Source organism: Crocodylus siamensis, chromosome 1 (genome assembly GCF_052110815.1).
Source record: "Crocodylus siamensis isolate JL-2025a chromosome 1, ASM5211081v1, whole genome shotgun sequence".
In the NCBI taxonomy this organism is placed as follows: Eukaryota; Metazoa; Chordata; order Crocodylia; family Crocodylidae; genus Crocodylus; species Crocodylus siamensis.
Window position 1 is genome coordinate 342992554 of NC_143395.1, and position 26853 is coordinate 343019406.

The 26853-nt window shown below is 39.4% G+C and overlaps 2 protein-coding genes across 3 annotated transcripts in view; one reads left to right on the forward strand and one right to left on the reverse strand.

The window, feature by feature from the left end:
• Positions 1-153, reverse strand: part of PIBF1 (progesterone immunomodulatory binding factor 1) — a 190503-nt gene extending 190350 nt beyond the window's left edge. The window contains exon 1 of one of the 2 annotated variants that reach the window (XM_090024439.1): positions 12-144. The gene's annotated coding sequence lies outside the window, so the exon portion shown is untranslated. Of the gene's footprint in view, positions 1-11 lie in introns of both variants that reach the window. The other variant, XM_090024430.1, reaches the window with a different exon arrangement.
• Positions 51-25199, forward strand: DIS3 (DIS3 exosome endoribonuclease and 3'-5' exoribonuclease). Its single transcript, XM_090024416.1, has 21 exons — positions 51-429; positions 520-677; positions 6752-6945; positions 7040-7113; positions 7592-7759; positions 9146-9310; positions 10180-10293; positions 10385-10522; positions 11608-11754; positions 12456-12572; positions 13708-13809; positions 14747-14811; positions 14923-15007; positions 15744-15871; positions 16735-16821; positions 17914-18070; positions 20668-20882; positions 21285-21453; positions 22049-22207; positions 22752-22874; positions 24874-25199. The coding sequence occupies exons 1-21, from the start codon at positions 202-204 to the stop codon at positions 24961-24963; spliced, it is 2883 nt and encodes a 960-aa protein (XP_089880542.1). The 5' UTR covers positions 51-201; the 3' UTR covers positions 24964-25199.
• Positions 25200-26853: the final 1654 nt, after the last annotated feature.

Below are 26853 nucleotides of genomic sequence, written 5' to 3' on the forward strand. Positions count from 1 at the left end.
CCCACACTCACCTCAGCCACGACTCAGCGTTGCCCACTATCGCCACGGCAACACTGCTCGCAGCCTCGCTCCCGCCTCATCCGCGCTGCATGCCGGGAGCGCCCGCGGGCTTCCTTCCGGTTCCGGAGCGCTCTAGGACGAGCTGTGACGTGGGCCAAGTTGGTGTTGCTGGCGGTCCCCTCGCTCGGCCTGGCGAGTGAGATGTTGACCTCGCGGACGTTCCTGCACCGCACGCGCGCGGGGGCCGTGCGCAAGGTGGTGCGCGAGCACTACCTGCGCGACGACATCGCTTGCGGCGCGGCCGCCTGCTCGCTGTGCGTGCCGCCGCCGTCCGGCGCCGCCTGCCTGCAGCCCGAGCCTGGCGCCGCCAGCAGCCTCTGCAGCGCGCCGCACTACCTGGTGCCCGACACCAACCTCCTGCTGCACCAGGTACTCCTCCCCCCAACCCCGCTCTTCCTCCCCGGGGCGGCGCGGTGAGGTGACGCGTCCTGACCCGCCCCGTCTTCCCTACCACCGCAGATCGACATCGTGGAGGATGCGGCGATCCGCAACGTGGTGCTGCTGCAGACGGTGCTGCAGGAGGTGCGCGCCCGCAGCGCCCCGGTCTACAAGCGCCTGCGTGACCTTCTGGCCAGCCCCGACAAGCACTTCTACTCCTTCACCAACGAGCATCACCGGTGAGGCGGGCCTGCGCTGTCCCGTGTCGCTTGTGCAGGCAACAGTTGGTATCGTTTTTTGCCACTGGATTGGGTTCTTTGACTGTTGATGGGTCCTTCAGTCTGGGCCCTGCATGGAAACCTCACCCTGTGGGGTTTTTTTCTTGTTTGCAGTGCTGCCAGAACCTCTTTCTCCCACATCTCTGCCCCAAAATGGATATATATTATTGCTTTCACATGACACAGAATCTTCCCTGGGGGGGCTGCAAAGCTGCGCTGGGGCAGAGGTGCTGGAGCTCTAGCAGGCAGCAGTGGTGGTAGGGCTTCTCGCACCTCAGGAAACTTGGCAGTGGAGATGGGGAGGGGACTGCCAGATTTCAGCCCCTGCTGCTGGCTTGGGGGGACACAGGGCCCATATCCCAGGATTATGGGGCCCAGACTGATCTGTGCAGGGCCTAATGGGGTTTCGGGGACTGATCCCAGCACCTGGGGGCCAAACCAAGGCCACACAGGGTATGGTGGAAGGGTGAGGACTGTGTGGGGCCCAGTCTGTGTGCATAGGGCCCTAGGGATTGGGCACAGTGCAGTAGACTGTGTCAGGATGCCAGCACAGGAGGCTCAGCCCTAGCAGGTAGGGTAAACTGCAAGATTAAAGGAGCTAGTGCGCAGCATATTTCCTATGTGAGTTCCAGTTGTCCCTACCTATACCTGTATATAATTAGGGACCTACTTAATTTGCTTGTGGGAGACGAGCAGAGGCTACGATGGACCTGGTATGGGCATACTGGAGTGGATGGCAGTATGGGGCTTGATCCCAGCATATGGGCCCTGTGCCAGGATCAATCCCTGGAGCCCCAATACCAGCTTGTGGGGGTCAAGGCAAGCCTATCTAGGGCCTGGTCTTGACATGCTGAAATGCATGGGGCCTGATTTGCAGTGTGTGGGCCCTCAGGACCTGATCCTAGCATGCAGGGACCAGCCAGGCTGCGCAGAGCCTGATCCAGGCATAAAGAGCAATGTGGGTCTGCACCTGAAACACATGGTCCAGTCTGGCCCATGGACCAGCTCCACAGTATTTATTTGGCTTCAGAGCCAAAAGATCAAGCACCCCTGCATTACTAAAAGGGCAGGTGTAGTTTCATCAGGTGAGAACTGCTTAAAAGATGCATAAGGCTAAAAGTCAAATGGTTTTGGAGTCTCTTAGATACATTTGTCCCTTGATAAATGAGGTTTCTGCAGAATGATATTTTCCAAACAGAAAAGATTGGTTTTGAACATGGAACTTCCAGCTTTATTATTTTCTAACTTGCTACCTGAATTTGTGTTTTTGGCAGTTGATTGGCCCTTCAGTCTGGACCCATGGCATGGAAACCTCACCTGGTGTTTTTCTGCTTTATCAATGTGCACATTTGTTATGCCACCAGAACCTTTTTCTCCTACATCTCTGGCCCAAAACTGATATTTTGCATTGCCATTACAAATGACACAAAATATCTGACTTTTTTAAAGCTTTAGAAGCATGAACTAAAAATCAGTTTCTTTATTTTTCTTTCATGCGTAGTATAATGTTTTTCAGTATAATCTATTTACATGCAAACTGGGTAATTCACTTAACTGGATAATTTACTTAACTGCATAACACAGTGCTTGGTCCTATTTTTTTTTGCCTGTTGCTTATATTGTAGCCATTGTCAGCACTTTGCATATTGGTCAAGTGCAGAATCTTGATTCTGTGAGGTTTTTTTTTTATTTTTTTGCTTGGCATGACATTTGGTAGGGCCTACATGGGAGTAGACAAAAGATGTAATAACTTCACTGGGGTGGCACCTTCCATGAAAACTGCCAAAACCTTAAAGCTGCCCCCGCCCCACTCCTTGTTGGCTTCTCTCTCCGCAGCTGCTGAGACCCTTAACTCCTCCACCTACTCCCCACTCTCCAGTTTGCCCTGGGCACTAAAAGAGCTTGCTATACCTCTGTACTAAATAATTAGTACATTTTGCTTCTATGAGTATTAGACTCACTTTACACCTCACTAAAATGTTTATAAATATTCTGTGAGGTTTGTAAGGCATCTTGCTATCCTTCTGGATAAAAGGTAGCACAAAATGTAAATGAGTTGTTTTTCTCAGTTACCGAGGTCCAGGCCCGAAGCCTGCTGAAATTAGACCCATTGATTTTAATAGCTTCCTGCTCCTGCTCAGGCCCAAAAAAGCTAATTTCTTTGCAAAGCTAGGTAATTTAATAATAGCACAAACTGTTGAATCCCTTGGGTTGTTTTTATATCCCATTTAGAGGATATTTAATACTGTTTTCAGTTTGCTGCAACTCAGCATAATTATTTATGCTCTCTTACTTGTGTTTTTAAGAAAAAATAATGCATGTGCCTGTAAATATTATGGGATGCTCTATGGATTGTTTTGTATTCTGGTAGCCTGTAGGCAGCGATGAACTGAGAATAATAATTAATATTATTTCTTTGTTAAGAAGTGTAGCACGTAAATTCAGTGATCAAATACATATATCAGGCACCAGATCACAAGAATGGCAGTGGTTCTTTTCTCAAAACTCAGCCTCTTTCATTGTGATAAATCTTCTCTTTTGGGAGGAAGTATTATTACCATTCTGCAGGCTGAAAACTGGGGAAATACATTTTTATATTTTAAATGTCTGTTTTGTTTCATTCTGTTTCGGATTCAGCAGTTCAGAGGGACAGTGATTTGTTCTGGTGTTTCAAATCACTGTTCTGTTTTGTTTTGGCCAAAACTGTTTTGGAGCTGTTTTGGAATTTTGATGGTGTTTCAGCCATAGACTATAATGGGGAGTCACAAAACTGTCTATAACTTTGTCATTTCTTGCCTGATTCTGATGAAAGTTGCAAGAATGGTAGCCCCTTCCGAGGCCACGAAGCCTGCCAGGTTTCAAGGAGATAGATGCAGGGGTTTCTGGGAAACTACACCTCAAACTGTTCAAAGCAAAGCTAGTATCACTTGTTGGCAGCGGCAGCATGCTGTTATCCCACATGCAGATCCAGGGGCCTGCTCCCCCCAGAGGAGTCTGTTACCAGATTTGCCCGCTACTTTGGGGTGTGCTCATTTATTAGGGCTAGGGTCTTGGTAATTCTATCAATGTGCTACTTGTGTTTTCATACGGAGCTGTATCTCTCCCTTCTGCAAGCCCTCACCCCCCAGTGGAGCTATCTTGCAGGATTCAGTTCAGTGGGGCTGGGTTCCTCCAGTCCCCAAATCAGTCATACACACAAACACACAGATTAACGTGACATATGCATGACCTGGCCAGGTTGATCAGCATGTATAGGCTGACACCCTCATATGCCAAGAATCAGTTCATCAGAGCAACAATAAACTACAGTCAGACACAAGCACACAGTTAAACAGAATACCTCTGAATCTGGCTGGGTGTCCAGATGACACCCTCATGGGCCAGCATTCAGTTCATTAGGGCACGTCTGAGTCAAACTGGGTCAATCAGCCTGTACAAGCTGATCCCCTTATGTGTTTCGAACTCAGCACGCCCCAATCTTTTAGTCTCTTGATGAGCAGACCCCACAGTATTTCTAGGCTTCACAGGGATCTTTAGCTTAGGTAAGAGGGGTGTTGCTACAGAGCAAGTGGGGAAAGAGAAGTAAAGGCAAAATATACCCAGTTACCACCAGTTTGACTATAAAAGTTATTTATTGCTAAGTAGATGAAATATATATTGACACTAGTAGTGATAGACATGCAAAGGAAAAACAAACACAAACAGTCACAGTATATCCTGGTTTCCCTAAGTATTTGGGGAAAACTTTGCTCAAGCTTAACTAACACAGTTCAAGTTCAGAAATCTATGCTTAGAGAGAGAGAGAGAGAGAGAGAGAGAGAGCTGGGATCTCACCAGTCCAAGGCACTCGGGTTGCAGAGCTGACAGGTTAAAGTTTTCAGCACGATCCTTGAAGGGAGATGATTTTCCTCCTGCAGCCTCTCCAGAAGAAAACGAGTGGTGTCAGCACCCCCACTGCTGCTGCTTTTACAGATTTTTATACCCTCATTTTAGTTTCTTTCAAGCATTGTCAATATTGTAAATCAAATTGTCTTGACATTTTTATGGATGGCAGATATCTCTCTTGGCGTTTTCAGAAACAACCTCTCTATTGACAAGGGGTTATCTGAGTGGAACATCTCAGTAAAACACCTACTTGGAGCCAGCTTGACATTTTTATGGATAGCAGATATCTCTCGGCGTTTTCAGAAACAACCTTTTTATTGACAAGGGGTTTTTGGATTTTTGCTTGCTGTGAACAAGCCTCAGCTTAGCATGACTTTTTAGATCTTACTATAGTCTTTTAACAGACTTAAGGCAATTATTGGAGTGTTCATAACCTGTTGTGGAGATGACTTCCACCAGTCGTCTCGGGAAAAGTATGACAACACTTGTGGACAGGGCTCCAACGGGCTGGACGCTGTGATGAATCCTGTACCGTTGTTCAAATGTTGCCCATACCCCCTGACTCGGTTTGTTGCCTCAGAATTCCCTAACCCGGCAACCGAGTTTTAGCCAATTAAGTTTACATAGGCCTCTCATAGTGGGACCGGGGAATGTACGGCCCAAGATGCCTATTAAACTTACTTTTGCTTAGAGTTGTGTGTGTGTGTGGGGGGGGAAGTCCTTTGTAAATCCAGATTAAAACTGGTTTGATAAATGCTGAGCTGGGTATAAGGGTTGATTAGCATTTGGAACATAGCTTCCCCATCATGCAGTGCTCCCCTGCTTCATTGATCCCAGAATTTACTGCAGTCTCTGCTTCAGGTTTTCTGTTTAGGTTGGGGGGGGTGAGTCTTTGTGAGTCAGACAGTCTGTGTCCTGTGTCAGGGTTCTCCAAGAACATGGAGCTGACAGGTAACAAGTCTGGCACAGCCTTGCAGCCCTCCCAGGTGGTGCAGGCCTCCAGGTCTACATACAGGATGACGGGAGGCTGACAGCTGGGGCCAGTGCCAGTACTGGGTTCTTCCCAGCGCTCGGCGGATGTGCGGAGCTTTAAAAAAACAAAAAAGCCCCGCGCTCACCAGGTCTGGCAGTCACAACTGGGGCCTCTGGGCACCTATGGCAGAGCACCCCCATGCAGCATAGGGCAGCAGGGATGTACCCCCATGTGGCACCCATACCATCGCAGGGCTCAGCACGGCTTGGCAGGGTGCTGCCTGCTGCCCGGGAGCTGGGGCAGATCCACTTGTTAGCCAGAGCTCCCAATTCGATTTCCCCAGCTCTGATCATTTCCCTTAGCTCTTCCCAGGGAGCACGGCCCCTGGATCTGCCTGTGGGGTTTCAGCTGGCTGCTGCCGCCAGATGGTGGCAGCTCTAAGCTATTTCCCCATCACCAGCTGGCAGCAGCAGCCTGCTGTCATCCCGCATCGTTTGGGGGCCGTGCTCACTGGGAAGAGCTGGGGGAAAGATTGAGGTGCTGGGAAATCAAACTGGAAACTGGGGAAATGTTTGGGGACCTGAACATTTCCCCAGCAGTGGGATTGGAAGGGACCTTAGGGACGGATCGTTGTCACTGGCCACCAACTACCGGTGTCAGTATTGGAGCAGTCCCTCTTCCCCCTCCCTCTTTCCCTGTAAGTTTGCCTCTGAAACATCCAAAACATTTTGGAAAATTTCTGAAATGTTTCAGAGCCCTGTGTTTCATTTTGGATTTGGTGTTTCGACCGTTGAAATGTCCGAATCCAAAACGAAACGGCAGCTAAAATTTCACACAGCCCTTTTTTGGACTTATTCACGCTCCAAAGTAAATTCCAGTCCTATTTCTGGAGTTCATTATGCTGTATGCATCTACGCTAACTATCTGCAGTCATGTCGCTCAGTTAACTAAATTCATGAAATTCATCTGGAGTTCCTTAGTATCCATCTTAATTTTCAGTGGCAAGACTGTTGGAATTGTTACTGTCTTCCTCCAATTTCAAAATTGTTAGGTATGTTATAGATATTAACAGTAACAGTGTGATTCATGAGGCGTCACACTCTTCAACTTGTTCTACTCTGATATTTTTTTTTTAAGTGGTGACAAGGCTTTGGAAATTTTTATTCTTATTTTACAGAGAAACTTATATAGAACAAGAGCAAGGGGAAAGTTCTAATGACCGCAATGATAGAGCCATCAGAGTAGCAGTAAAATGGTACAACGAACATCTAAAGAAAATGAATACCGAGGAGAAGATACAAGTTATCTTTCTAACAAATGACAGAAAAAATAAAGAGAAGGCTCTAGAAGAAGGGATAACTGCTTATACATGTAAGCTCAATTAAATGAAGTGTTTGAATTGTTCCGGACGTAAAAATTGTACTGATGTCTCTATAATTACATATCTTTATGTGCATTTTTATAGGTGAAGAGTATGTTAAGAGCCTGATAGCTAATCCTGATCTCGTAGATCGTCTTGCTTGCATATCTGATGCAGAGGTATGTTGTTTCTTCTTTTCTCTAAGAGCTTACAGTGTAAAAGGTTTGGAGTATGATTATGTCGCGCTTAAGTGCAGGAACTACTATTGCCAGTTTAAAAATTGAGGAACCTGATTTATCTTACAATGTTGTGATCATAGGGTTTGCACAAGGTGTGCCACTGCTGCTTGTCCCCAGGGAAACGCACATTCCTGCTCATCTGGACATGCGCATAGTTTGTATCTTTGGTATACATCTGCTGGCAGATAGGAACTTCCAGTATGAGTTGGTTTCAGCTACCTCTTTTTTATGCATCCACTTGAGGCACTAATGTAGTTTATAATAGTATCCAGCATGTGAATCTGGATTGCTGTGTCAGCAAATTGTTGTGTCTGGCTTTTGGACTAGAATTTGGTAGCCTGAATTTGGGGTTGATAGGCTTAGATTTATGATAACTGATTTCAGTGAGCCAACAACTAATTGAATTTTTTATCAACAGAATGAAATTGAAAATGCAAGAGTAATTTTTCCAGAGCATCTTCCCCTTAGCAAGCTACAGCAAGGCATAAAATCTGGCACTTTCCTTCAAGGAACTTTCAGAGCCAGTAGAGAGAATTATCTTGAAGCTACAGTATGGGTTCATGGAGATGCTGAAGAGAACAAAGAAGTAAGTTTTTCATTTTGATGTCATGTTTTGAAATGTGCTTAAATCTTCCTTAGCTTTGAGGATTTACGTAGATGAGCCATGTGACCCCACTGTGTTCTGAAATGCTGCCATACTTGGTAGTCTTCCTTCACATCGGGATGGCTCATTCCTACACCTCAGTAACGTTTCTTTAAACTGCAGCCAGCTTTCCTAGACTCCTTTCTCCCTCAGACTGGCCTCCCAGAGGATCTTGTCCATCAGTCCCCTGAGTGAGTTGGTCTGTTTTTCTTTAGTCCAGGGTCCTTACTCTGCTATTCTTCCTTTCTTTTCTCAGGATCCTAAACTCAAATATCTCGTAGTCACTGCTGCCCAAATTTGCATCCATTCCTACATTCCCCACCAGCTTTTCCCTGTTTGTGAGCAGCAGGTCAAGAAAAGCACAGACCTCAGTATGTCTCCAACACTTGCACCAGGAAGTTGTCCCCAACATTCTTCTAAAAACTTCCTGGAGTACTGTGCACTGCTGTGTTGCTGTCCCAGCAGATGTCAGGGTGATTAAAGTTTCCCATGAGAACCAGGGCCTGTGATCTGGAAACTTCTGCTAGCTGTTTGAAGCTGGCTGGTGGTCTGTAGAACATACCCACCACAGCATCACCTATGCTGCTCTTGCATCTGACTCTAACCTGGAGACTTTCAACAGGCCTGTCTCTAGTTTCATACTGGAGCTCTAAACGATTATGCATCTCTTTTATATAAAGTGGAACTAATCTTGATTACCCCATTGTCATTAAGTTAGATTTTTTTTTCCTCATTTATTTTAAGTATCATCAATGGCTTCTTTATTTACTTTTTGATGAAAAATGTGCATGTGAGGCTGTTTTTTCCACCTGGTTTTCTCTATCATTAGTCTAATTCTTTTTTTAATCTAAAAGGTTCCTTTTAATTGACTGTTGTTGTAGTTCACCTGCGTAAGACAAGGAGCTATGCATGAAGTACTCTTATGGATATGTGCAGAATAGTTGCCGTCGTCAAATCATTTTGACTATATTGAAAGCCATATAATTCACATGATTTGCACTTAAAGTATGTAGAAGACATTCAAGCCCTCAGCAGGAGACTAAAAATTAATAATGAATCTTTTCATACAAACCTGTGCATGAAGGGAGAATCCTAGAAAATTGAAAGGCATGTTGGATGAAAGAAAAGTAATAATTATTGTCGCAATGAGTTATTACTCATTTGGGTCAGAAATGTCCTTTTCTATCATATGTTTGCTGTATGTGCTGTGCCTGATACTGGGGTGCCTTGATCTACTACTTGCAGGAGGACTTCTAAGGGTTGCCTTCAACATTTCATGACTTAACATTCAAGGCATGTTTGATTTTTATTTGACTTTATTTTTTTCAGATAATTATACAAGGACTTAAACATTTAAACCGAGCTGTTCATGAAGATATTGTTGCTGTGGAGTTGCTGGAAAAAAATGATTGGGTAGCACTATCCTCAGTGGTTCTGCAAGATGAGGGCCAAAATGAAGAAGATACTGAAAAAGAAGAGGAAAAGGAAAACATGGTATGAAAAAACTGAGATTATATTTCTCATTTTGTTCTTTGTGTGTTCCTGTTTTTGGTGCATTTGGAATAAAATTTGTTTTCAGACAGTGCTAAAGATGTGTCCAGTAGAACCAGTTGAAAATTTCCATGCTTCACACAAAAGGGGTGATTTTTTTTTTTATGTAAATGAACCTCAGTTTTCAGCCAGCCCTAGTGTTCAGAATCATGACGACCACAGTGTTGCTAAGCATTAGAAACATGCTTTCTTCTTTGTATATTCCTAATTAAATTTTTCATAAAAGCTTTCTTCAAATTTATGGCCTGGTAAACCAAAGGATCTACATTTCTTTTTCTTTTCTTGTGTGTATGGATGAAAAGAAAAAGAAGTTTATTTATGTAAAGTGCATGTGTGTATAGATAATATAAGTCTACAACCAATACATCAGTATTTGCTTGAAAAGGGCAAAGACTAACATTGTGACAAACAATAGTCTTTTAACGCAGTGGTTCTCAGCCTTTTTGAACTTGAGACACCCTTCTGTAAGTTTTGTGAATTGACTGTCACTGGATTTCAAGGGTGTTTCTGTGCACAACCCTGCTTCACAGTTTTTGTTTTTTCTTTGCATCTTGTTTGTGTCATATCTTTAAATTTAGGGTGAAAACTTGTTTTGATCCACGAGAAAATTGTCACACTAGCCAGACATTTAAGAGGTATAAAGGATGTGGAGTGGGAGAAGATCTTGTTCTGTTTATGATGTCATAGTAGAGTTTGACCATTACACAGACTGATAAAATTGTTTAACTCCGAAGCTTCAGTTAGACTGCATATTGTAGTTATACATATCAGGATCATGAATTCAAATATAATTTCATGTTTTTAAACATCAGCTCAAGACTTCCATAAATAAGAACATGTCAAGACCAACAGGAAGAGTAGTTGGTATTATAAAAAGAAACTGGAGACCACTTTGCGGCATGCTTTCCAAATCACAGATAAAAGAGGTAGGCAGATCTTTTGTTTGTTGTCAGTGTGCAATTTTTTTTTTTTTTTTAGCAAAATAGTTATTCCTTTTCCTCCTTTCCTTGCTTACAGGCAAGACGGCATCTGTTTACACCAGCCGATCGCAGAATCCCTCGAATTCGAATAGAAACCAGACAAGCTTCCACATTAGAAGGACAAAGAATTATTGTTGCTATTGACGGTTGGCCTAGAAATTCCAGGTATCCTAATGTGAGTTTAAAATACAAAATTTATTTTTTTTCTATTATGTATCCACTTGAATTTTATAAAATACTAGTTTTAACTTGGATGTACCAATAATAGTATTATGGTAGATAATTTACAATAAATAATAAGTTTCACATACTTTAGCAGTGATAACTGAGGAAGTTACTTTTTTTTTTAAGTCATAATATTTTGTAAAGGAACTGAAACAAGACTTCTCAGTCATGGGTGCTTTTTAAAAGGGCTAGCTTTTACAGAAGAAGTGGACATTTCCAGCTGCTACTAACCCATAACTCCCAAGTGAAAGCTTTTTTGGTCCTAAATTATTTTTGGATTGAGGTGCTTCATTTAGGTATATGAAGTTCCTCTAAGTTTCTATACCAATCAGACTGAATTTTGAGTGTAGGAATCAGAATTTTGAAGCAAAAGTATTAGTCACTGTTGAAAGATTACCATTGCTGCATAAAGAATACAGTGGACTTTTTGACATGTCAGGTCAAATTTAGGAGTGGGGTCAAATTTCTTTAAATGGAAGGGTAATGTCAGAGTGATATTGTGGCCATGATGGTCCAGGAATTACGTGAGAATTTTTAGGATGATATTCTTTATTGGACCAACTGCATGGTTGGGGTAGAGTTACATAAAATAATGTACAACATTCTTCTTCAGGTCTGAGCAGTTAAAGTAATCGCAGCCTACTAAACACTTGTAAAGGGGGAGAAGAGGGCAGGGGAGGGAAATTCCCTGGGGTAGCAAACAAACAGTAGAAAAAAAGATGCTGATTGCTGGGTGGTCAATGCATATCAAAAGTGAGAAAGGTCATTCTGACTTTTCAGGTGTGGAAGGAATTGTCTTTCAAATTGCATGTTTTTGATCAGGAAGGGGAAACAGTTCTGGGGAAATATGTAGATTGCAGATGGCATACTAGTGGACCTCCAAGCTAATAGAGCTGAGGGGAGAATGACACTGTATATGGGGTAACTGTTTAATAGTCTAAGGTGCTATTATCTCAAGGTTTTGTTTTTGTTTTGTTTGTTCGGACAACCCTATCCAAGATATGCAGTAAGCTACATACCTATATTGTTTCTTAGGGTCATTTTGTAAAGAACTTGGGAACTGCTGGGGATAAAGAGACTGAGACAGAAGTTCTTTTGCTTGAACATGATGTGCCCCATCAACCTTTCTCTCAGGCTGTTCTTAATTTCCTACCAAAAATGCCATGGAGCATTACAGAAAAGGTAAATTTAAAATTTGTTTTTCAGTGAATACAGTGACTATTGCAAGTTTAACCTTCAAAACCAAACTAAACTGTTTTGCTCTTGGAGATCCCTGTGCAGCAGAAACTGGGAAGAGCAACTTCCCTCAAATTTGTATGTTCATGCCATGAGGTTTTCAAAGTGTTACTTACCTGTCTCAAGTCTCTGAAAGCAGATTCAGCAAAGAGCAATTAACTTCCTATTTAACAAAACTTAAGTACATTTTTGTGATGGCTTAAATATGGAGAAATTACCCTCGTAAAATACAGTAACTATTTGTAATCATTAAGGCACTTTACAAACCAGCCTCTGTGATCTTTTATACACATACTACATGCATTTAATTTTTTAATTTTTCTAAACCTTGAAACACTTGACTGGATCAGGTTCATTGGTACTGAGCGTTAGAACAAGGATTTCAGTTATGAATTTCTTAGTTCCTGATCCTTTCCTTGAACTATGCTGATTCTGAATAAATGGAAAAACGTGTGGCTTTTTTCCTATTTATTAATGATATACAAATACTTTATACATCTGTCTATCTTGTGTATCCATTATGCTGCTTTAATATGGAGAAGGATAATGTATTTTGTGCTTCTAAATCACTTGGGTACTTTTTATATACGCTTTTTCCAAATTACTATTTTGTTTTATGCTTGAAAACAACTCATTTAAAATTGCAGGATATGAGCTATAGAGAAGACTTAAGGCATCTGTGTGTCTGTAGCGTGGATCCACCCAGCTGTACTGATATTGATGATGCATTACATTGTAGAGAACTGGAAAATGGAAATCTTGAGGTATTTTGATTCTTTACTTTTATATCTTGTATATGCATGTGTTTCCTTTTTCTCAAATAATGTTGGTGTTAACTACCTTTTATGAAGCTTCATCTTGCAAACCTCTGTTAGAGTTGGGAATTGAACCCTGGTATTCCTAGTTTATCCTGTGCCCTTGCTATTTGGGTAGAAGGAAATGTTATAGCCTTTGTTTAGTGTACAGCATTAATACGGGGGGGGTTGTTTTCAACAGTAGAAATAAACAGAATTACTGTTGTCAGTTTGTTAAAATGAAATGTGATATTAGATGAGAGATTTCTAAAAAATGTTAAGGTGAATGTTTCTTTTAAAATCATGAAGCAGACCTTTATTTTGAAATGTACATGCTGAATCAGCATTTAAAGAAATGTACTAACCTATGGCAACACATAGTGACAAGTAGAAAGCTTTTCTAGGCAGTAAAAAAGATTTAGTCTATTTCAGCGCAGAAAAAGATCTTCATACTTACTTGTGCCCACAGGTATTACATGATCTCCATTCTCTCTTTGTTTTTTATTTCAACCTATTTATGATGATCGGGTACTATTTTCGTTGTACACGGGTAAAATAAGATGTTTTATAGAACAAGTTCTCAAATTGTGGTCTGCAAACCACCGCTGGTACATGAACTCCATTCTGGTGGTCCGCAGAAAGATTGCAGAACAATCAAGAATCTCTCTCCTTGGCCCTCCACTTGATTTATTTTAATTTTTATTAGTTTATTTGTTTTGTGTACATAGTTCACGTTTCCACCTCTACCTCTGTTTTAATTTTAGTAGTTTTTATTTTAAATTATCTTATGGTCATAATACTAGAGAGTGCCAACATTAGAGGGCAAGAAAATGGAGGAAAAGCAAACAAACTGGTTGGAGAGATGGAAGAGAGCTGTGGAGGGTGGTGGGGTGCTACCATACTGATAAAAGTTAAGTGTCCATAAAGAGAATAGATTCATGTCTACATTTTACGATACCTTCATTTTCAAATTAATTTAATTATCCTTGTTCATGTAACATTAACTGCTGTAGAGATGAAATGGTAAAGAGAGATGTGAACCTCAGGATCCTTTATATTGAGAACCGTTGCTCCCTTATAAACTCTGTGTTTGTTTTCCTTCAAGGTTGGTGTGCATATTGCAGATGTCAGCCATTTTATACGACCAGGAAATGCTTTAGACCAAGAGTCAGCAAAAAGAGGAACAACAGTGTATCTGTGTGAAAAAGTAATTATTCTTTTCATTGAGATTTTTTGTTTACATGGGAGGTACATTTTCCATGCATTTTAATTCTTTGGGATGGAAATGCATCTCCAGTTTTAATAAAATGGAGACCTTTTGCTTACACTTACGCTTCTTTTGGTAACTTATTATGAAACTTTGCTTGCATCAGAAGACTGCCAGCCATCATGGCAGGATTGTTTTAAAGGGCAGCTCTAAGAGTAGTAGGAAGCATATTAAATTTAGAAGTCTGTTATAAGGTGAATACCCATCTTAACTCAAAGTTGGGATATAGCGCATCTGCTTCTGAAATTGGGATATTATTTGTGTCTAATTGGCAAGTAACTTGAAAAGAGAGGACCAGGGACATATTTCCTTAACTTTTACTGGTCATGAGCCAGGAAAAGAAGAGCTGACAGCAATTCGTAGTGACAGAAGCACAACTGGACACAAGAACAGGGTCCTAAAATAAGTACAATAGTGTAGCACTCATGGGTAACATGACTGTCAAGGCTGGGCCATCATGATATAATATATTAAACTTCCATCTTTCCTTGCTGGCTGCCAAATCTTTTGGAGTCTACAGAGACTTGAGCATCACACAGTCACTTTTATCTATTTTGGTTCAATTTATTTTGGTCCTTATTGCGTAATATTTCTTGTGGACCATCATTATTTTTCAAGAGTAACAACTAGAGAATGGAAACTTTTGTATATCATGTCATAAGGTAGTAAGTTTTCTCTGAAGCGCTGTATTTGTTTTATTTTTTTTTCTGTCTTCAAAACCTGGGAAATAGTTCATTTTTCATGAAACAATTAATGAAAGAACTACATAATGAAACCATAGCAGTTCTATTTTCATGCTATTAAATACTTGAGTATCATGTGGAGAAAAATATACATTTGTGTATTAGTAAACAAACTTTTATCCCTTATTTTACAGAGGATTGATATGGTTCCGGAGTTGCTTAGTTCCAACTTGTGTTCCCTGAGATCGAATGTGGACAGGTATTTGTACATCCTTCATATTGGTTGCTTTACCAAATGTTGTCCTTTTAGTATTTTTTTTTCTCATAGATCGTCTAACATCTTTTTCCTTTTTTCTTTCTTTTTTTAAAGACTTGCATTTTCATGTATATGGGAAATGAACCACAGAGCTGAAATTTTAAAAACTAGATTTACAAAAAGCGCTATTAATTCCAAGGTTAGTTATGTTCATTCAATTCAAATATTTTATTGCTGTGAAAATAAGCATCAAAGTTGTACCAGAGACTGAACTTTTCAAACATTGGCTCAAACAAATACAAATATTTTCTTCTTTCCTATTACTTTATTTCTTTTTTCAAGCTTCTGTTTTTTAAATGAGTAAAATGACTTTTCGAATTCATTTATATAAGGCCTTTTAAAAGCACCAAAGGTCTAAACTAAATTAATTCAGTTGTGGAAAATAAATGTTAAGACTGATGCATGCTTTGGTTTGATTATTGTAGCATTTGGATGACATAAGTAATAATACTTAGTATTTTAAAAAAAGGCCTTGTATAAATGACTTTGAAAAGTCATTTTACTCATTGCTTTTTTACATCCACAACTCCAGCTAGAGTTAGCAAAAGCTGCTGGTTGTCAGTACCTTTGAAATCAGACCCTACATACATAACAATTGTTTTTATTTGTAGGTTTCAGTGTAATTACTAATTATTGCATAACTCATTATGCAGGTCTTCCATTTGTTGGTGGTTCCCTGATGATAGTGAAATGTACTTGGGTTTTGAGTGCAATTCAGCATGTGATCATTATCTCCTTTGTGGTGGTTTTCAGGAGATTTTTGACAATGTACCATACCTTATGTTTCCAGAAGACATAAAAACTCAATCCACTACTTCAATACTTATTTTATATGTGGCGTTGTCAAATTGTTTGTTTGTTTTTTTTTCCCCAAGGCTTCTCTTACATATGCTGAAGCACAGATGCGAATTGATTCAACAAGCATGAATGATGATATCACTGTTAGCTTACGTGGGCTAAATAAATTAGCAAAAATTCTGAAGAAGAGAAGAATAGATAATGGGTAAATTGTTTTATTTTCTGTGTGTACATGCCCTTAGTCTTATGATCAGGAGAGATCACTTGTCTTAAATCTGTCTACAAATACTAAGTTGCAAGGAAGTGTGCCAGGTTGTCATTTTGAAATAATACAGACTATAAAACAGAATGCTAATTCACCCAATAATTTTTTTTCTTTTGTCTGCTTAAGATAACTATTTAAAAGAGAGATTTGTATGTGAATTTTTTCTTTTATATGTGGAAATTGGGATATGTCACTTTAAGTGTTGCATGGATGATAATTCTTATGAAAAGTTATCCACTATAAATATGCAACTGACCCCTTTACAAAGTTGAATATTGTTATCACATTTTACTTTCACTTAAGTCTGGCAAAGTGGCTTTGCTTAATGTTTTAAGCATCTGTTTTTGAGATAAAGAAATGCCAATGCGCTGCTTTAAAAAAAAAAAAAGGCAAGAAAAGAAAACCTAGAACATAGAAGCCATTAGGAAAATTGAAATAATATGATATTTATCAAAACTGCCAGGAATCATTTAAGTGCCTCAACATACAGGAAGCATATGAAGGAGGATTGTAGTTCCACTTTTCATCTAATAATAGTGATGCATTTCAAATAGATGTATGTTAATAAATGTTAATTTTTCTTTATCCTTGAAAGAGGATGCAAAAATGTAGATCCATTACAGTTGTAATAAAAAGTACAATAATAGATATACAATGGTATCTTTGTTCTTGAGACATGCAAAGCAAGTTCCTGTGACTTGACAATATGAATACAAATTGCAGTTATATGGCAGTTATTGAAAAATCAGATCTTCAACGGAAGTGTATAAACTAACCCTTTCAGTTTTATTTATCCTTTACAGGGCCTTGACACTTTCCTCACCTGAAGTCCGTTTCCATATGGACAGTGAAACTCATGATCCTATTGATTTGCAGACTAAGGAACTAAAGTATGTGTTGTGCATTTTGGTAGAAGTGCCAAGTTCACGTAATAGTCTGGGCAGTTGAGTCTATGAAATTTGATTGCTTTAGAAAATGTGATGAGCTTAAACCACATTTTAAAAACAATTAAATGCCTAAAGTTAGTGTTGCAGCAAACTTAACGCTTCCCTCTTCCTGCCTTTCTGCTATGGTGCTGTATAACCATTGATGAACAGAGGTACGGGTTCAGCTCAACAGTTTAGGCAGAGGTAGCCTCAGACCCAACTCAGGATGAACTAGCTTGCTGCATTCATGGGTTCCCTTCCCAAAGGACTAGAGTTTATGGAATTAGACAAAGGACGTCTGCTAGCTTTGTCCCCATGATGAAGAGAAAAAAGTACCTTTGGAAGGAGGACTGAGAGCCTTGGCTGGGGCATTAGACCAGAGTCTGGAGGGAGCAGTAGATATAGCCTGGATGAGGAATACAAAGATCAGGGAAAAATACAGAACTTACATGTACGGAGGCACAATGATGTTGAGGGATTTTATAGAACGTGTGAGATGGTAATACTGAAGCCTTCTCGAAAGTGAGGCATCAAGCTCATCTATTGAGCCAGCTTCTTGGTTATCCCACTTAACTTTTGAGTCAAAAAAATCCCCTGAGTCCTTCTCAGCTTTATTTTGCATACTTCTACTCATATATGGTATTCTCCTGTTAGCATGCTTTTAGTTTTAGGACAGTAATATTAACCAACTTATGATAATGTAGGAAGTCTCATGTAGAAGTATTGTTTGTACTAAGTCCTAAATAAGCAATGCTATTTTGACTTCAGAAAAAATTGCATTTTAAAATTAAATCCTAGTTTAACTCCAAAATAAAATTGTTTATTCTTTTGCTTTTTCTCCCTTGTCTTTGGGCCTCTGTAAATAGTTAGGTTCATGTTTATAGCTTTTTTAAATTTGCTGTTTGTTGTAGCAATAATCAACATTAGTAGTTCTAATAAGCTCTGTTCTGTAATTGTGTTATAGATGGTGAAACAGCATTTTAATATTAATATATATTTAAGCCAATCTGAAATATAATAGTGCTTACAAAATTACAAAGTGTCTTCTCTTGACAGAGAAACAAATTCCATGATTGAAGAGTTTATGTTGCTTGCCAATATCTCTGTTGCACAGAAAATTTATGAAGAATTCTCAGAATGTGCTTTGCTCCGAAAACACCCGGCTCCTCCTCCATCAAATTATGACATCCTTGTAAAGGCAGCAAAATCCAAGGCAAGTTTGTAATACAACGGAATCAAATAATTCTAATTAAAAGGCTTTGTGCTTTACTAATTACACTTTTTAAATCTTTTGTAGCCCTCTTAAATTTGAAAAGTATATGTAAAATACTTTGCATTTCTGTCTTGAAAGACCGTTTCTTGTATCTTGGGTCTACTTGTCTACTGCAGTAGGTAGTCTAATTTCAAAAGAATCAGCAATCTGTTACCAAAGACCTATGTTCAGATAAGGGAAATAATATAATCTTTTAGTCTTGCATTTTCATTCCTTGTAAACTATAGGTGGCTATATTTCCCCTTTCTTGTCACAGGTCACTCTTTAAGGGAACAATTTTTGCTTACATTAATAGTGTACTTGGAAGATGTTTCACAAACAGTTTCAGGAAGAGCACATAGATATGTTGACAACCTACAGCCTGTGGGATAAATTTAACCCAAGGAGCCATTGAATTTGACTCCTGTGGACATGGGCTTTGGGGACATTCAGCAGGAAGATGCAGTGACAAGTCCTAGCCCCCACCCATCTCTGACCCAGAAGGTTGCTGCTGGGTTAATATGTACTGAAATAAATTTTGCTGTTGGAGTCAAGTAATAAAAGGTAGTTGTTCAAATCAACTAAGGTGCAAATTAATGCCAGAATTGCTGCCTTAAAATTACTTGCATGTGTGTCCATATCTCTCTCTCTCTCTAAATAGATAGATATATGAAAAATGCACAGTTAATTCGGAAGAGAAGTATAGACTGGAATTAGGAGGTCTGACCTGAACAACTGAATTTTGCCTTCTGTTAAGGGAGCCTCCCTGTATTGGGTTCTTATAGGGTTGTTTTTGTTTTTTAAATGAGTCTACTTTCAAGAAATCATAAAACATATACTCAATGTAACCCAGTACAGGGTTAATCAGATCTAAAAATTAAACAATGTCAGAAGTTGAATATTTTGGCCCACCAAAGGCCATGTGTTTCACCAGAGATCAGTGGTCAGGCAGGGTCTTTGTAAGACTTACATTCCATTGGGCTGTTAGTACTTCAGGGATGACTTGCAGGTGTCATCATAGAAAAATAGCTGATCTCGTGATTTTCTCCCAGCTTGGTTTCAGCGCCCTGTTCAAGACAGGAACATCCTTGTGTAAACCATCCCTGCCAAGCATCTAACTTGCATTTAGAATCTTTAAAAGCTTCTACAAGTTGTTTAGGAGGTGTGTTCCAGTGCTTAACCACCTTCATAGCAAAAAGGTTCTTCCTAATGCCCAAACTAAATTTCTCATGGTACAGATCAAGCTTTATTTATTTTGCCTGTCCGCTGTGAATAGAGAATAATCAGTTGCCATCCTGTTTACAACAACCCTTTTTGTATTTGAAGACTGTTCTAAAATCCACCTTCTATCATCTCTAGACTAAATAGCCCTAGTTCTTCCAGCTGTTCCTGGTATGTCATCCTTTCTAGACTACTTATTATTTTTGTTGCTTTCTGACTACTACTTCTTTTTTCACATCCTTCTTGAGGTCCAGTGTTTAAAACTGAATCCAGCACTCTGGGTTTGACCTAAGTAATGATGAATAGAATGATTTGCAGGGATCCTGGTTATATCTGTAGTGGCATTTCATTTTAATCATGGAAAAGTGTGGATTTGAGGTTACTTTTTTAAATCTGAAAATTGGGATTTTTTTTTTTTTTAAAATAATGTGGATTTGAGGTTACTTTCTTAATTAAAAAATTGGGGACTTTTTTTATCAGCAAAAAACAGGATCCCTGATGATTTGTATGCAACATTTTTCCATAATAATATATCCCAGTATGCCATTGCCTTTTTTGTCTCCGTAGGACACTTTTGACTCATTTGGTTGGCAGTTCACTATAACCTCCAACTCCTTTTCTGTAGTACTACAGTCTACGCAGTTGTTTGCCAGTTTGTATTTGCTTGTTCCATTGTAAGTGCAGTACTTTGTGCTGATCCTTATTGACTTTGATCTAATTAAGTTTGGAACCATTTGTCCAATTTCACCAAGGTGATTCTGAATTCTAATTTTGTTCTTTGAGGTGTCTGCTATCTCACCCAGCCTAGTGTCATCTGCCAGTTTACTGTGTATGCACTCAGTCCCATTTCCTGAGTTCTTAATGAAGGTATTTGAATAGTACAACACAGGACAGATGCCTCAGAAATCCTCCTTGGTACCTGTTCCTAACTAGAATTACCAGTGATCTACAAGGTCCCTTCCAGCCCCTAACAATCTATGAATCTATGGCCACTCTGAGCACAATGATACAAGCAGTTGTACACCCATCCTAGAGTAGTTTCATTTACACTGTATTTCCTTAACTTCTAATAATTTCATGGTGTACTAGTATTAAAAGCCTTGGCTGAAGTCAAGGCTCTCATCTACTGCTTCCTTCCCACCCTCAAAGACATCACCTTGTCAAAGAAGGAAATCAGGTTGGTTAGGTACAACTTCCTTTTGCTAAGTCGTGGGATAATATATGCATGGTTTCGTCTGAAGTGCTAAGATGATGCAGCTATGTGCTTACATAATATACAACATTATTTTAAGGATTTGGTAGAAGTAATCTGTTTTTTTTTTTTTCTATTTTAACAGAATTTGGAAATTAAGACAGATTCAGCAAAGGCTCTAGCTGACTCTCTGGACAAAGCTGAAACTCCTGATTTTCCATATCTAAATACACTGTTGCGAATCTTGGCCACTCGCTGTATGATGCAAGCGGTCTATTTTTGTTCTGGAATGGACAATGATTTTCATCACTATGGTCTAGCATCACCTATTTATACACACTTTACTTCACCAATCAGAAGGTACTTGACGTTATGAAAGTTTTCAAAAGAAAGAAAGTGGTATATCAATTAAAACTAATTATCTATCATCTTGTTTTCAGTTTTAAAACAATACTATGTGATAACTAAGCTATAGTTCTTTTGGTTTGTACTGCATGTAAACATAATAGCAGTTTAATAAAACCTGAGGCCTGGTCAAGATCTGTAAAATAAATAGCTTAAATGCAGGGATGTCGGTTGTAGCCATGTCCGTCTAAAGGCATAGGCAGACAAAACTCTTGGGGCTGAGGTGATATCTTTTATTAGACCAACTAAATAATTGCCCAAAAAAAGTTAGCTTATGTGCATTCAGTTATAGAATTCAGAAATGTACAAGAAATGAGTTTTTTCTGATACAAGGGTAATCCTTTTTAATCCCTGCAGGTATGCTGATATAATAGTACACCGACTGTTGGCTGTGGCAATAGGGGCAGATAGTACTTATCCAGAACTCACAGATAAACATAAGCTAGCAGACCTGTGTAAAAATCTCAATTATCGGCATAAAATGGCTCAGTATGCACAAAGAGCATCGGTTGCATTCCATACACAGGTAAGCAGTTTTCAGATTAGGGCATTTTCCTTTTTCAAACTGTAGGAGACACTTGGATATCAACAGGGAATATACTGATGGGATGTATAGGGTAATAAGAGAACTTGGTATGAAATATTTAAGGAATAATTAAAGCTACAATAATATTCCCTTTGCAGGGTGCAGGGATTTGGGTATTGTAACTGGTTCTGAAGAGCATATATACAGGATAATAGATGAGAGGCCTTCAACAATTCTAATACATTTTTCCTGTTCTTAGAAATACTGTAAACGCTGCCAAATACAGTGTTGATTCTTGTTAAAAAGCCACCTAATTTATCTTATATTTTAATATGTTGAATATAGCCTGGAATTATGATTCAAATCGCTGCTGAATAGCAAAAAGAAAAAAAGTTAAATTGTTATTCGATACTATAATTACATTTGATCACTTTAATATGAATGTGTTGTACTTGTGATTGTTGAATTCTGATACTGTTGTTCTGATATTTTGATTGCTGATACTGTCTTCATATCAAGCCATTACATTTTCTGTTTTAAGCAGTACTTTTTAACATTTTCTTTCTTTCTTTCTCACAATCCATCTCTGTTCCAGTTGTTCTTCAAAAGCAAAGGAGTGGTGAATGAGGAAGCATACATTTTATTTGTAAGAAAGAATGCAATTGTTGTTTTAATTCCCAAGTTTGGTTTGGAAGGAACAGTCTTCTTTGAAGAAAAAGATAAACCAAAACCAAGTCTCAGTTACAATCCAGAGGTATGTTACAGTGAGGTAGTTTTGGATTTTGATTCAATAATTTGGCACAATGACTTACATTTGTATTGTAGTTGTTGGATGCAGGGGATATTGTAGGGGTTTTTTATAGTTTTTAAACTAATCTGTAGAAAAAGGAATTTGCTTTCAGGCTTGAAAGTTTAGATATAAAAGATTCTGAAAATGGCTGGATTTCACTAACTGTTACTGAAGTTCAGTGTTTATATAGATGAATATTTATATCTCTGTATATGAAAGAAAAAAAAAATACCGCAAAACAAAAGTTTTTGATTAATACTGGAATACTTCGTACAGGTTACAATATTCTTTTCTAACTGGTATTTTTTAGGTATGTTTTTTTTTTTTTAAACTGCAGAAACATTTTGTCTTGATATGTATAACTTTTGATATTGAGAATTTCAAGTGCTGTCTGCTGTAAGCTAGGAAAAGATAAAATTGATGAAAATAAATAATGGCTGGGGATTAACTACAAAAGTTGAATACTTGTATACAAAATGCCATGTTTAAAAAAAATTTGGAATTTTAGATACCATCTCTTACTGTGGAAGATACAACATTTTATACGTTTGACAAAGTTAAAGTGAACATCGTGTTAGATGCTTCCAATATCCAACACCAGAAAATCCGTATGGCACTGATCGAACCTAAGGTAAGAAAACCAGCTTCACAATTCACAGCACTGTATTACCATGTAGTAATCTTAAATCTTGTTATAATGAACTTAATATTGACTTTAAAAACGGTATTTATTTCAGTAGCAGAGAACAGTGATTCTCAAGTGACATCTACTTTAGCAAAAACAGTCCAACTTCATTGACAGTATTTAAAAAAAGAAAACTCTTACAGGGCTTCTGCAAGCTCCAGAACTCTTTAAAATGAATATCACTGAGTAAAGATTTTCTAAAATTAAAATTCACTAATGGAAATTCCACAGATGGGGATGATTTATAGATATGGCTGAAATGTTTAGCTTCAGTTTACAAATCTTAGAGTCTTGTAGAATTTAGCACCTCTGACAAATCAAATGTGTTTAGAGGTAGGAGAATCCATCTGAAAATATTTGAATCTCTTCTCTGATCAGCACAAGTGCTACATAAATGTGGTAATTTTAGAATTCTGTGAAGCGCAATCTAGTATAGGAATAGCAGTTCCTTTTTGTTTCTGTATATGTGCAGCTATTTTGATATACAACTGGCACATTGCCTGTCAAGAATGACTGACTGACTGACTGACTGACTGACTGACTGACTGGGGGGTGGGACAGAGGCCCACGTCTGCCTACCCCTTCCCCCTCCATCCCCCGCTACTTCTGGGCCGGGCTTGCTCTGCCTCAGAGCATGGGATTGTTAGTTCCTCCCAGCCACAGCTTCCTTGGTCCTACTTGAGCTTTGCTGCCCCACTCCCAGGGGTAGGAGGCAAAAGCGGGAGAAATAAAAGAGCATGTAGGCTCGTGTCTGTGTGCACACATGCATGCACACTTACTGACAGTATTTAAACTACCAATTTTATGTGGATTATTAAAATATATTAAATATAGTAAATGATAGATATATAGAGCTATATATTTCATAAAGCAATACTATGTTGTAAGAATTAAAACATTTTGTGGATGATAGCAAACTGGAGGAAGTCTTGCAAGTGCTTTGGAGGGCAGAATCAAAATCCAAAAGGATTTTGACATCAACCAAATGAATTTGAATATAGATGAATACAAAGTGCTAGACTTAAGGAGAAATCAAATGCAAATACACGAAGTGGGAATTATCTGGAAATGCAGAAGTATGACAGAAAAGGGTCTGAGAGATGATCAGGCAGTTGATGCTGTTGAAAATTGAGGCAGATGACGTGATGTATAATAACAGATATACCATTAAAACATAAGAGGCAATTTTTTTGCTGTACTTAGCTATAGTACATGACTTTTCAAGAACAGTTAAGGCAGTTGGGTTTGTTTAATCTACAGAAGAGAGGTGGGACGCAAGTCTTTTTCTGTCTCTCTTTCATTGCATAAATACAGTCTTTATGATGCATTCAGTTGTTCTCTGTGGCCATTATGGAAGGACAAGAAAGAATTGGCTAAATGTGCTGCAAAGATGATTTAGGTTGGATATTGGGAAAGCATTCTAATTAAGTAGCCTTTTTCTCCAGCCTAGGGAGATGGTGGAATCTCCTAGACACTAAGAACAAGCCAGAAAACTTCTCTCACAAACCGCCCAAGTTTGTGTGTTTACCTTATTGCAGGGAGTTGAACTAAAACATCTGAAGATTTCTTCTCATTCTACATGTCTGAGATTTACATTGATTTAGAAAAGACTTGGGTCTGTTTTCAAACATTACATTATTCTCCTATTTAAACTATAATACAAGACTTTGAACATCCATTAGGTTCAGCACTGTTCTTTGTCCTTACTCTAAATTTGTTTTTCCACTTCTTATTCTCTTTTATTTCCAGTTTTACAGTAGCATCATTATGACATTGATATTTACATAGTAATTTTGACATATTCTGAATACCTGTGGTCAGATAGTGTTCTTGTAGCGGTATCTGTATGTGGTTTTATCTAAATCTGATAAAGCCAACTCCTCAAATTATTTTTCTCTTTGAGAAGACTGCAAGTTAATTCTTTTAACTCTGTTTTATGTGGCAGATACTAGGAAGTGGTATTCCAGATCAGACAACGCTGAAGAAGAAAGCTAGTGATGAACCAGAGAAGAAGAAGAAAAAACTGAAGGAATAGCTGCATTTTAGCAGCTAATTAGTACAACTATTTTCTTGTATTTTGTGTCTGAGGAGGAAATTGTAAATGCTGAGAAACATCATACAGTTTTAAAACCTTCTTTTTAGGTATCCATTTGTAATTTTTAAATATTTGCATTTTTATTTAAACATGCAAGTATATTTGTAAAAGTTTTTAAACCAAATACATCCATGTTTTCATCTGGCAGGTGAAAATAAATACTTGTACAAAGTGAAGGAACATTGCTTTTACTAATTCATTTTGTAACAACAATGGGAAATCAAAGGGCAGAAATTTTCAGGATGCAAGTAATTTACTGTACAAAAAAATCTTTGAGTCTTTTAATCTATATACCAAATTTTGCAAGGTGTTAGTACAGTTGTTTATAGGAGGAGCCTGATTCACTGCTTCAGTGAACGCTTATTTCCATTTAAAGTTGAACCTTTTCAACAAGGACTGGGAGAGCCCTAGCTCAGAGTATGCTGCAGATTGCTCATTAAATTATCATCTGGGGCGTGTGTTCAGATTCTTTCAGACAATATCTATTTGAACTCTATTTCAAGCGAGTGATTTAATCTTCAGTATACTGGATTAAAAGGGGCAGCTGTCTGTCTTTCCTGAAACTGTTTTGTTTGAGTAGATGAGGGAAACAGGAATAATTTGTCTGTGAATCCCAGTGTGCCAGCACTGTCAAGGTATGTAAGTGGTTCTGTTTGTGCCCTGCATTAGCATTTATGTACCCAGGGACTTCAGTTTCTGTGGGGATTTAAGCAGCATCTGAGAGGGGTTTTGAAGCTCTATATTTTAATTTGGATATTTAAGTAGCTGGTAGACTAGGTTCTTTGGGTAAGCAGCTGGTCGGCATTCAAGCATTAGTAGTGTTTGACTTTTCTCTGCTGGGACCTAATCCAGTCATGGTAATTGCCTTAGAATAGGACTTAGTACAAGACAAATGAAATCATACTTCACACAGGCAGGGCTGGGCTGCAGTCACAACAAAGATTTTTGGATCCCACTGAAGATCAGCATTTTTTTTCCTCTTCATTTTTGCAGAAAGTTCTGGATTTCATGGTTTCCTTGAATTGAGTAGACCTTTAAATATAAGCTGTGCTGTAGTGCTCATGTTTCTGCTACTTTTATTCAGGAATTTGAAGGTTCATTGTGCCAAAACAGGAATGACAATGCCTCTGGGGCCTAGGGTCTAGTGAAGTGTTTCCCAGCCTGTGGGTCACAAGAATACTTGAGAGGGTTGCAAGCAAGTCCCAGAAAAATGTGGGAAACCATGAGTTTTCCCTTGCAGGCTGGCAGCATTCCAGCCTGCAAGCAGCTGCTTGGTGTGATGAGGCAGCAGGCGCACGTGTATCTGCACGCGCACACACACATGGACAGCATGCAGCCAGACAGGGTCATGGAAGCAGCCCCAGCAGCTGGATGCAGGTAAGTGTATGGGGAGTGGGGATGGGAGGTCCAGGACTTACGACTATCCTAGGGTGCCTGGGTGCAGGTGTGGAAGGAATGGGGGTGTGGGGGAGGGTGGGTGGGTGGGTGCCTGCCGACATTGGGGTGGGGAAAAAGGCCAAGGCTGCATCAGGGTAAGAGGGTGAGGGGGAAGGCGCCTGCCCCTCCAGCAGGGGAAGTGGGTGGGGGTAGGGGGTCCTTCGAGGGCAGTAGGGAGCTGTGTGGCTGGGCTGGCATCATTGGGGCCAGTGTCCATACTCGCTGGGGCAGGGCAACTGGGAGATGCTGCTTGTGGGGCAAGAGGAACCATGACCAGGCTGGCTGGCTCAGTAAGTGAGCCCTTGCTCAGAGCAAGGGGGGAGGTGCCACAGGCTTCCCTTCCTCCAGCCTGTGCTGGGGCTGGACTTGCTCCACTGCCGCCTGTGTGGATTG

What these genes read in the sequence shown, in the direction of transcription:
- DIS3 (XM_090024416.1), top strand. Translation starts at nt 202, where the DNA reads ATGTTGACCTCGCGGACGTTCCTGCACCGCACGCGCGCGGGGGCCGTG. An exon ending in ATGCTGAAGAGAACAAAGAA is followed by an intron (nt 7,760 to 9,145) that starts GTAAGTTTTTCA and finishes TATTTTTTTCAG; the next exon opens with ATAATTATACAAGGACTTAA. An exon ending in CATGGAGCATTACAGAAAAG is followed by an intron (nt 11,755 to 12,455) that starts GTAAATTTAAAA and finishes TTAAAATTGCAG; the next exon opens with GATATGAGCTATAGAGAAGA.